The sequence below is a fragment of the Artemia franciscana genome, chromosome 17 (genome assembly GCF_032884065.1).
Source record: "Artemia franciscana chromosome 17, ASM3288406v1, whole genome shotgun sequence".
Lineage (NCBI taxonomy): Eukaryota > Metazoa > Arthropoda > Branchiopoda > Anostraca > Artemiidae > Artemia > Artemia franciscana.
The window spans coordinates 17,360,279-17,372,283 of record NC_088879.1 but is presented as its reverse complement, the minus strand read 5'-3'; the positions used below and the strand labels follow the sequence as shown (position 1 = coordinate 17,372,283).

The window sequence follows — 12,005 nt, the reverse complement described above, 5'->3', positions numbered from 1 at the left end:
ACTTCACTCTTTGACACAACCACACACCTCCTCAATATATTAAACAATTGACTTAAAACTAGGGTTCCTTCCTACCTCTCTAGACGTACAACCACATCACCTAATTAAGATGAAAAGTGGGTAAAATATTTAATTAAAGTAGTTTAACTATACTTCTACCGTGCTAAATAAAAAAGTCATTGGTGCATTATTTTTCATAGTATTTTTGCAATTTTGATGATGTGGTAATAACTAGTTGCAGTTTGAATGGCTGAAGGTAATCACTTTAATTCAACAAATGAATTTGACCCCCAGGCCCAATTTTCAGGATAGAATCAAAGATCGAGCTCCCTCAGATGAATGAGAAAATACCATTCTCCCGCCCTGTTGAATCATATATTTGTCATTTTGTAAGCTATTACCATTTCATATTGTTTCTGTGAACTACTTCCAGTTAAATGGACGTCTTATCTCGAATTACCCAGACAAGAAATTTTAAGTACTATCGAGTTCATCTTTTTTTTATGACTCCCGACGTCGTTATGTTTAAGATTCCTGTCAGTTGATTTATGAAGCCTTTTCTCTGCTTGATTTTGTTTTCTATCTCCTCGCTCAATGGCCTATCATTATATTTGGCAGTATATAATACTTCTCGATTTATCAAACTAAAAGTCACAGGTCATCAAATTTAGAATTTTAACAAGCTTATTTTGTGTTTCAAAAAATGTGTTTAAGTAAAGGGGATACTCTACAAATTCTTTTAAAATATTTCATAGAGCCTCTTCTAGTCATTTGCCCATTTGCCTAAACTAGGTTGACAGACTCGATAAGACCATACAAAGTAGTACCTACTCAATTAAGAAAAGTAGTAAAATAGGAAACTGAATAAAATCACTAAAAAAACAACAATTTTTTCTAAAATACATAAATAGCTTTTTAGTCCCTACTGAGCAGCTTGCGAATATCATCAATGAAGCCTCTATTCTTCGATTCCCAAATGCTCGGAAATTCAAGTTTGACATCCCCAGACAACCTCAGTCTTGCATGAGAAATACACTGCCATTCATATAAAATATGCTTATAATTGTCACATCTTCTCCATTCTTACAATGGGGACGAATTTCGTTTGTGTCTGAAAATGGCCCCACTGCCTTTTAGAATCTTTCTAATATATCAGAAAAGAAACTAATTCGTCCGGGCTTGGAACCAATGCTGTAACTCAGTCGGATTTACAGGATGTCTACTAAGTCCGGATGCACACGAAGTTCATTTTTCATAGAACAAAACAATTTTATGTAATTGTAGTGTACAGGGAGTTGTATTTGCAGTATGATTTCGATTATTCGTCTTGCTAAATTTAGTTGAACTCGACTGAATAAATGTACATTGCTGTCCGTTTTAGCCTATTTATTTTCATTCAGTTTATCTGAAAACCAAATTGGTCTAAAAATGGTAAATTCTATTTTATCTTATATCTTATTCTTTTGTCTTATTACTTATATTTTTATTATCTTTTTATCTATTTTATATTATTTTATCTTTAAGTTGTCTGATCAATTTATCTGAAAAATCATAATACTTATGTATCCAGACTTTCTGGACACCCTGTAGTTTTAAATGAAAATAATATTCTAGCTCAAACTACTCTTCGGTTTGTGCGAAATAACTTAATTTTGTAGAATTGTCAATGTGAATCTGCCGGAGACTCATGATTCTCTAACTGCAATTTCAAAATCATCAAAATATTTCGGCAAAAATAAACGTTTATCGTCTTCCTAAGTAACGCTGGATTAACACAGAAAAGAATTGCTAAGTTCTGTGACATTTCTGAATAGTATCAGTAAGTGACTGTAATTACAGTTACGTTCACATATGTTCACCTCTCTTCTAAGACTGTTGTTGCTGTTAAGAAAAACCTAAACAGTAACTTCCTAAAAACCTAAATTAAGTGGTAAAAATTAAGAAATTAAACAAAAACAATTTTAAAACAATTAAAACAAAGCAACTAAAATTCATTAATTCGGAAGCTAAGTTAGCCATAACTAGGAAATAATGTTCATGTGTGAACATGTGTTTGAACCTAGAGTGCCGCATGCTTACCCCCCCCCCCCCAGAAAAAATGATCACTAAATTGTCTTTTTTACCATCAATTTTCTAACAACCTATAAATAGGTTCTTTTATAGATCTGGGTGTTTCATACTTAACTGTGTTTTGTTTTTAATTTGGTGGTCCATTTATTGGTAGAGGTGGTTTTTTTTTGCGTAGACACAGGAAGGATTCTTTCATTGACGCCTACATAAATACCATATTTTAACTAGCTGATCAAATTTCTAATTGTCGGAAAAGTTAGGAATGATACATGACTCAAAGTTTGAAACTGCAATTATGGCGCTTCCTCGAGATGAAAGTTATGCAAAATAAGCAAATTCTTTAAAAAAAAAATCTGTTTTTCGTATTGATTTTTCTCTTTAAAACCATTTTTTGAATAGGCTTGAATAATTTTGTAAAACTGTCTAGCTCTCTTTCAGTGGCTAGAATAGATTAAATGAATAGCTTGATATACTGTGCAAATAGTAAAATGTGTATAATACACACGTATTTGCTCGAATCCAGTCAACCGTTTTTTTTTTTTTTTTTTTTTTCGTTTTTTTTTTCACAATAGATGAATTTTATATTTCACAAATAATAAAACAAGTGATGGATACAGTACGTGACATGTTTTACTTGTATCTAGTAAACTTTTTTTTTACAACAAATAAAAACAAATTGCTTGGAATAGTGTACAAATAATAAACGAGTGATATATGCAGTACGTGGCAAGAATTTGCTTTGTTCCAGCCAAGATGCTCTGATGTCATACTATGTGATTAAACCTTATTATTGGTGAAGTTGCAGTATGACATGTTTTTATTTGTATCTAGTAAACTTCTTTTTTTTTACAACAAATAAAAAAAAATGCTTGGCATACTGTAAAAATAATAAACGTGTGATATATGCAGTACGTGACAAGAGTTTGCTTTGTTCCAGCCAAGATGCTCTGATGTCGTACTATATGATTAAACCTTATTATTGGTGAAGTTGCAGTTCTCTTAGTTTTATTTTCATCTAATCAAGTGATAGGTCGTTTTTATCATTTCTAAGATATCAAAGCGCTTGAATTGTGTAAGCTGTTTTGTGTAAGGAGCCAGATGGATTGACCTGGCAAGCGAGCAAATAGATCGACGGATGTTCACAAAGGGGGAAAACGATAAATAATATAAATTGCTGGTTTTGATTTCATTATTCCAAGCACCTGGCATAAGAGAATGTACAGTATAATTATAATGTAAAGCAGAATTCTGGACTTAGCCTTTTAATTCAAATGACAGTTAACTATAGTTTTTAAAAATTATTTTTATTGAACGATGTAAAAGGAATAGATTTTATATTTTTAAATTATAGCTTATTTTGGAGTAGGAGTAGAAGCACTATTAAAACGCTTAGTATTCTGTTAGCCGGTTCTTATTTATCTTAAGTGTGTCAACTAAGATAAATGTCGACTTCACGTAAGAATCAACTTCATTTCAAATTCATAAATTCATCCTACAGTAAACTACGAAGTTTTAAAAATTATTTTTATTGAACGATATATAGGAATAGATATTGTATTTTATAAATTAGTTCTTACTTTGGAGTAGGACCAGATGCATCATTGAATTCCTAATTATTCTATAAATCGTTCCTGCAAGTATCAACTTAAAATATATATTAACTTCATATAAAAATCAACTTCATTTTAACTATTCCTCTTGAAATTTTACTGGATTTTAGGACAAAAGTATTGTTCTATTCTCAAGTATATTATAGTAATATAAAAAGAAGGAAAAAATAAAAAAACACACCTATATTGGAAATTGACCTTCATTTGATGACTTTCTCTGTTTTTGAGTGGGGAGGGGCTGAAAACTTCTGTTTAACGCTTTTGGAAATGAGAATTTAAATTATTTGCTTTTATACCTGTATTATAAAATGCTTTTATTAGATATTGATTTAGATTCATAAAAATAAAATCTGCTAAGATTCAGAGCAATCAGGTTCATTCCGCTTTTCTTGTTTTTTCTCCTCTTTATTTGTGCGCTGATGGTGATCTCTGGATGCCATAATGAAATATTATGATTTCTCATTCTAATTTGTAGCCTACGTCTCTGTCAAATTAAAGTGGTCTTTACCTACATTATGTTTCGCAAAGTTAAGTCGAAGCATAGAGTATTTTTTTCCCTTCTTCTATCCTTTTTTGTCTTAATTTATAATTTTAGTTTTGATATATCGATGCCGAGAAATGGCTGATAATTGTGGCATGTGCCTTGCACTGCCGGGAAAATACGGATGTGGCTGGTGCCAGGCTTCAGATCGATGTGAAGTTCGCGAACAGTGTGGTGGTGGTGCTGCCGGATGGCTAGATCCTAATCAAACATGTCCAAACCCTCAAATTACTCATTTTGAACCCAGACTGGGTCCATGGGAAGGCGGCACTAATATCACTATTACTGGTAAGTAGTATTACAAATTTATATTCTTATAATTTACTGTTAATCATTTTGATACATATTTACGTTATTCCTATAAGGAGTTCTTGCGAAATAGTAAAAAAGAGGGTGGTTGTTTTAGCTCAAGAATTTAAATGAAAATTGAAATTAATGGTTGACATTAGAATAGCAATTTCTTTATAAAAAAAAATATGGAGAGATATACACTATTAACGTAGAGAAAAGCAAATCATACATTATGTTAGGATTTGGGGGAGAATGTCCTCACAATTGAATCTGTACCTAAAAAAGCGAACTGGTGTTTTTATACCTATCCCTTAGCTCTTTTTTATGTCAGGTAAATAGTTGTACTGGATAAAATTGTGCCGAGCGTACCTTGTAATTCCATACTTGAGTGTAAATTCAGACTGTTTCCCTAATATTGCTTAACCTGAAGAAGAAGCATGCTTGGCTTCGATAAATCGGCGGACATCTTGGTTTTGGACGTCTTTTTGCTTTTTATTGCAAGATTAAATTACAAAAAAAAAACAAGTTTTTTAAACTGAAAGTAAGGAGCGACATTAAAACTTAAAACGAACAGAAATTACTCCGTGCATGAAAGGGACTGTTCCCTCCTGAACGCCCCGCTCTTTACGCTAAAGTTTGACTCTCTCAACTCTACTTTTTAAAACAGTACAAAAACTTTAGCGTAAAGAGCTAAAGTAAAGAGCTAAAGAGTTAAGAAGGGAACAGCCCCTTTCATATACGGAGTAATTTATGTTCGTTTTGAGTTTTAATGTCGCTCCTTACTTTCAATTAAAAAACCTGTTTTTTATTTAATTTCTGAACGTTTTCGAATTAATGCATGTTTTGATTTTGGCTCTGCGCACATGAAGAATTAAAACGATAAATCGGCGAACATTTTGGTTTTGGACGTCTTTTTGCTTTTTATTGCAAGATAAAAAAAAATATTGTGTCTAAAGTTAAAATTGATTGAGCTAATATTTAACTGAAGTGGTTTCCGTGAATGCTCAATGACTAGTTTGCAGTTTGTATTTATTTGTTTATATTATTAGTAATCCAAAGAGATGCTGTAAATTATTTAGAGTAGCTGGTTTTACGTTTTAATTGACGCTTCTTTGGCACCTAGCTAACTTGGTTCTTGGCCACCATTAGAATTCCAACTTTTGGACTTAAATATATAAGAAAAATAGCGTAGTAGGGAAAAAGCTAGATCGTCTCCCTAGATTTTTGCCCCTCCTCCTAAATTTCAAAAAGTATCTTTTGGGGGGTATTTTTGTAGAAAAAGCGTTTTTGAAATTTTCATTAGAAAAACCATAAAAACGGAAAGTATTAAATTTTCATCCTATTTTTTTCTATTAGCATTAACCAAACTTCATTTCTCTATTATTTCTCGTATAATACATAAGTACAAACGGAAATTTTGCCCCCCTCCAGATATTGAAAAAATGATTTGCACCACCACCCCCCCCATCCCCCCATAGATATACTGGCTTAAATTGAAACGACTGTTAACTGTGAATTTTAATTTCTTGCAAATGTGACGCAAAAAAAACGATTGTCCTTTGAAATTTGATTATCCTTTGAAATTTTAGGGTCTATTTTGATAAAACCCAAAGAAAGATCAATAGGGCAAATAGCAATACTTGTTCAACAATTTATGATTAATCAAAATGCAAAAAATTAATCCGAAGCGTGCTAAAAGCTAAGCTTGCGAGGATGTTGATAAGCAGTAGCAATAGAAAATAGAAAATTAAACGAATAGAGAAAGTGTTGAACATATAAAGTAAAATGATCTCTTGATGTAAGAACTAAGAGTTATGGGGTGAAACCATGCAACAAGGTAACCTTATATAAGCAAACATATACAAAACTGCTTTTCGTGACCTGGATCTACATATTTTCATCTTTTTTATATAACAAATTAAATTAAGTCAGTAGGAAAAAAATATGGAAAGATAATTAAACTGCTTTAAACTAATCCTGATCAGCCTATTTCAAAGGTATAGTTACAGTTGCTCGTAATTCGGATATGAATTGATCAAAATAATCGAATGTCTTGATAATATACCAAAGCTTGGTCGTTCTGTATATAATTACATTTACCTTAAATTTGTTTCTTGTCCAAATTAAATAAAAAAAAACAAGTTTTTTTAACGGAAAGTAAGGAGCGGCATTAAAAATTAAAAACGAACAGAAATTACTTCGTATATGAAAGGGGCTGCTTCCTCATCAACGCCCCGCTCTTTACGCTAAAGTTTGACTCTTTCTCTTAATTTTACTTTTTAAAATAGCAAAATACTTTAGCGTAAAAAGCGGGGTATTAGGAGGAGGTATTCCCATCATATGCGTAATAATTTAGTTTTAATGCTTCTCCTTACTTTCAGTTGAAAAAACTTTCATATTTAATTTTTCATTGTTTTTTTAATAATGCTATAAAATCCTGTGCTCCCTTCATGAAAATTTTCTTCCCCCATGACGATTTCCTCCAAGGAAAGTTCCCCCAACATGTATCCCTCTTGTCAACCCCCCCCCCCCAACCTAAAAATCCCCCTGAAAACATCTGTACACTTCCAAATAACCATTACTATATGTAAGCACTGGTCAAATTTTTTAACTTGGTAGCCCCTCCCGCGGGGACTGTGGGGGAGTAAATCGTCCCCAAAGACATAGTTATAAGGTTTTTCGACTACACTGAATAAAATGGCTATATCAGAATTTTGATCCGGTGACTTTGAGAAAGAACTGGCATGGGAGGGGGCCTAGGTGCCCTCCAATTTTTTGGTCACTTAAAAAGGGTAGTAGAAATTTTCATTTTTGTTAGAATGAGCCCTCTCGCAAGATTCTAGGAACACTTGGTCGATACGATCACCCCTGGAAAAAAAAAACGAACAAACCAAAAAAACAAATAAACACACATCCGTGATCTGTATTCTGGCAAAAAATATGAAATTCCACATTTTTATAGATAGGAGCTTGCAACTTTTACAACAAGGTTCTCTGATACGCTGAATCTGATGGTGTGACTTTCGTTAAGATTCTATGACCTTTAGGGGATGTTTCCTCCTATTTTCGAAAATGAGGCAAATTTTCTCAGGGTCGTAACTTTTGATGTTTAAAACTAATCTTGATGAAACTTATATATTTAAAATCACCATTAAATTTTTTTTTGATGTGACTATTGGTATCAACATTCCATTTTTTTAGAGTTTCGGTTACTATTGAGCCATATCAAACAGTTCGTTACCACGAACTGTCGTTACCACGTTGATGAACGTCAGTCTTCTAACCAAGATGTACCTGTAAATAAATGTAGAATACAAACAATTTTTTAATGCATCGTTTATTTACAGTCGAAATGAAAATATCTAAATTTAAATATTTTCAATTTCGGTGTATTTCCACTGACTTGTTGAAGATTTTTGCTCTTTTTTTATTTATCCCCGTCTCAATTCTAAATGGAAAGGTAGTTTGGTCTAAAAATTGATTCATGTACGCCATTCATTTGAATGCTGAGAATATTTTTAGTCTATTGTGTTTATAGTTATATCTAATCAATTAAATATCTCAGTCTAACGGACTTTCTAATGTTCTAGAAAGGTGGATAACCCTTATACCCTAAATGAAGCCACAGTATTCAGATACACACCGTATTTTATACTGATAGTTTTGCCCGGGTTCACCTCAGTACTAATTTTTAGAAAAAATATCGAGTATTGATGAAAAGAGTTGGGTTTGACTCCCTCTTAAAATCTGTTGTTTCTTTTTTCTTCTTTTTTTTAAAGCAAATACACTTTAATCTATCTTTTGTCAGATGCACTTTTATCAAAAGAAGTTTAACTTCAGTATCAAAAGTAGCAGGCTGAGAGGGGCGTCAGTCTCCTTAAGTTTTACGTTAACCATTAACTTGATACTATTTATTCATATTTGCTTTAAGTAACAAAGTTTTGGTTCAAATATTTTGAAAGGCAATCGGTAAACAAAACACTCGTTTTTGCTTATTACGTTTTTCGTTTTTTCTTATTACACTCGTTTATATCTTACACCTTTATTACGAGGCGGGAGCTCAGGATCCCGTTTATACGCGATAACTTGTTCATTTTAAGGCCGTGATTATGTGAACTGATGGAACTCGAAAATCCCATGTTAAAATTGAAAATTTATATTTAAAAGGTACTCAAGTATTCATTGGCGGAATATATCGCTTTTAATATCAGGCCGTAGCTTCTTGAAGATGCTACAAAAGGTTTGCTAGTATTTAGCTCTATTTCCTCTAATTGCTTAGAAATCTTAGAAAACGTCTAGCTCTTTTTCACAAGTGTAATCTATGAAGGATATTGCTTTTAGAACAAAATCGGTACTATCAAACAGTTCGTGGTAACGAACTGTAGTAAGGAGCGACCCGGCTCAATAGTAACCAAAACTCTAAAAAACGGAATTTTGATACCAATAGTTACATCAAAAGAATCGCATTTTAATGCTGATTTTAAATATATAAGTTTCATCAAGTTTAGTCTTATCCATCAAAAGTTACGAGCCTGAGAAAATCTGCCCTATTTTAGAAAATAGGGTTAAACACCCCCTAAAAGTCATAGAATCTTAATGAAAATCACACCATCAGATTCAGCGTGTCAGAGAACCCTATTGTACAAGTTCCAAGATCCTATCTACAAAAATGTGGAATTTTGTATTTTTTGCCAGAAGACAAATCACGGATGCGTGTTTATTTTTATTTTTATTTTTTTTTTTTTTTTTTTTTTTTTTTTTTTTTTTTTTTTTTTTTTTTTTTTTTTTTCAGGGACGACTTACTCCCCCACAGTCCCCGTGGGAGGGGCTGCAAGTTGCAAATTTTGACCAGTGTTTGCATATATTAATGGTTATTGGGAAATGTAGAGACGTTTTCAGGGGGATTTTTTGGTTGGGAGAGGGGGGTTGAAAAGACGGGGCTATGTGGGGGAAATTTTCCATGGAGGAATTTGTCATGGGGGAAGAAGATTTCCATTAAGGGGGCGCAGCATTTTCTAGCATTATTTAAAAAACAATGAGAAAATAAATATGAAAAAGTTTTTTTTTCAACTGGAAGTAATGGAGTAGCATTAAAACTTAAAACGAACAGAAAATATTACGCATATAAGGGGTTCACCTCCTCCTAATACCTCACTCTTTACGCTAAAGGGTTTTTAGTAATTTCAACTATTTATTCTACGGCCTTTGTGATTCAGGGGACAAAATTTAAGCTTTAATGCAAAAATTTTTCAGAAAAATTCTGAAAAATTAGAAAAAATGAGGTATTTTTAACTTACGAACGGGTGATCGGATCTCAATGAAATTTGATATTTAGAAGGATATCGTGTCTCAGAGCTCTTATTTTAAATCTCGACCGGATCTGGTGACATTTGGGGGGAGTTGGGAGGGGGAAACCTAAAACTTGGAAAACACTTAGAGTGGAGGGATCGGGATGAAACTTGGTGGGAAAATTAAGCACAAGTCCTAGATACATGATTGACATAACCGGAACGGGCCCACTCTCTTTGGGGTAGTTGGGGGAGGGGTTAATTCTGAAAAATTAGAAAAAATGAGATATTTTTAACTTACGAACGGGTGATCGGATTTCAATGAAATTTGATATTTAGAAGAATATCGTGTCTCAAAGCTCTTATTTTAAATCCTGACCGGATCTGGGGACATTGGGGGAAGTTTGGGGTGGGGGAACCTAAAATCGTGGAAAACGCTTAGATTGGAGGGATCGGGATGAAAGTTGCTGGGAAAAATAAGCAGAAATCTTACATACGTGATTTAAATAATTGGAATGGATCCGCTCTATTGGGGGGGGGGGTGGTTAATTCTGAAAAATAAGAAAAAATTACGTATTTTTAACTTACGAAGGAGTGATCGGATCTTCATGAAACTTCATATTTAGAAGATCCTCGTAACTCAGATCTCTTATTTTAAATTTCAACCGGATCAAGCGTCATTAGGGGGGGGGGCGGAAATTTTGGAAAATGCTTAAAGCGGAAAGATCAGGATGAAACTTGGTGGAAAGAATAAGCAGAAGTTCAAGATAGGTGACTGACATAACCAGAACGGATCCGCTCTCTTTGGTGGAGTTTGGGGGGGGAGTTATTTGGAAAAATTAGAAAAAATGAGGTATTTGTAAATTACGAATGGGTGATCAGATCTTAATGAAATTTGATATCTAGAAGGATCTTGTCCTTTTGAAACTCTCATTTTAAATCTCGACCAGATCCGATGACATTGAAGGGAGTTGGAGGGGGAAACCGGAGTTCTTGGAAAACGTTAAAATTAAGGTATCTTACGAATGGGTGATCGGATCTTAATGAAACTTGAATTGTAGAAGAATCTTATGTCTCAGATGCTCCATTTTCAATTCGAATCGGATCTGGGGACATAGAGGGTTGGAGGGAGAAAACAGAAATCTTTGAAACCAAAATCTTTTTAAACCCTTAGACCGGAGACATCGGGATGAAACTTGATGAGAAGAATAAGCACAAGTTATAGATACGAGATTGACATAATTGGTATAGATCCGTTCTCTTTGAGGGAGCTGGGGGTTGTTAATTTGGAAAAATAAGAAAAATTGAAGTATTTTTAACTTAAGAACGGGTGACTGGATCTTAATGAAATTTGATTTTTTTAGAAGGAACTCATGTCTCAGAGCTCTTATTTCAAATCCCTACCAGATCTTTTGACATTGGGGAAGTTGGAGGGGAAAACCGTAAATCTTGATAAACGCATATAAATGTCGTAGATACGTGATTGACGTAACCGGGCTGGATCCGCTCTCTTTGGTGGAGTGTGGTGGTGGGGTCAGTGCTTTGGCGAGTTTGGTGCTTCTGGACGTTCTTAGGACGATGAAAATTGGTAGGCGTGTCAGAGAGCTGCACAAATTGACTTGATAAAGTCGTTTTCCCCGATTTGACCATCTGGGGGACTGAAAGGAGAGGAAAAATTAGAAAAATTGAGGTATTTTTAACTTACGATTGGGTGATCGTATCTTAATGAATTTTAATATTTAGAAGGACCTCGTGATTCAGAGCTCTTATTTTAAATCTCGACCGGCATTAAGCCTCTGATTTTACTTTTAAAGTAATCTATTGATTCTTAGAATTTTGTTAGAGCTCATACCATATGAGCTCTTGGCTCTTCCGACCTCGTCACAAGTGCCATATGAGCTCTTAGCTCTTGTTTTTGGTTAGTTTCTTTCAGCTTAGCGTGAAACAAGACAAAGATAAATGACAGAATAGATGGAAAACATATAATTTGGGTTATATATTGCATATTAGGGATGGGGGTTAAAGTATTTGGACAGTGTGAAGTTAGAAAACAATTTTTACTCAATAATATGCAGAATAATTGTACCTAACACAAGTATGCAGACACGCTATACTTTACCCCCCTCCTCCCCTAATGTGCAAATATATAGCCCAAATTTGTTTCTAAAGTACTAAATTTGTATCATATTTAGGTATATTTCATTA

General features: G+C 33.6%; 1 protein-coding gene across 2 annotated transcripts in view; it reads left to right on the top strand.

Annotated features, from left to right (window-relative positions):
- Positions 1-12,005, top strand: part of LOC136037941 (plexin-A4-like) — a 317,250-nt gene that overhangs the window by 199,898 nt on the left and 105,347 nt on the right. For both annotated transcript variants that reach the window (XM_065720812.1, XM_065720810.1), the window contains exon 11: positions 4,276-4,509. In XM_065720812.1, the coding sequence (XP_065576884.1) occupies positions 4,276-4,509 (234 nt within the window). The remainder of the gene's footprint in view (positions 1-4,275; positions 4,510-12,005) is intronic.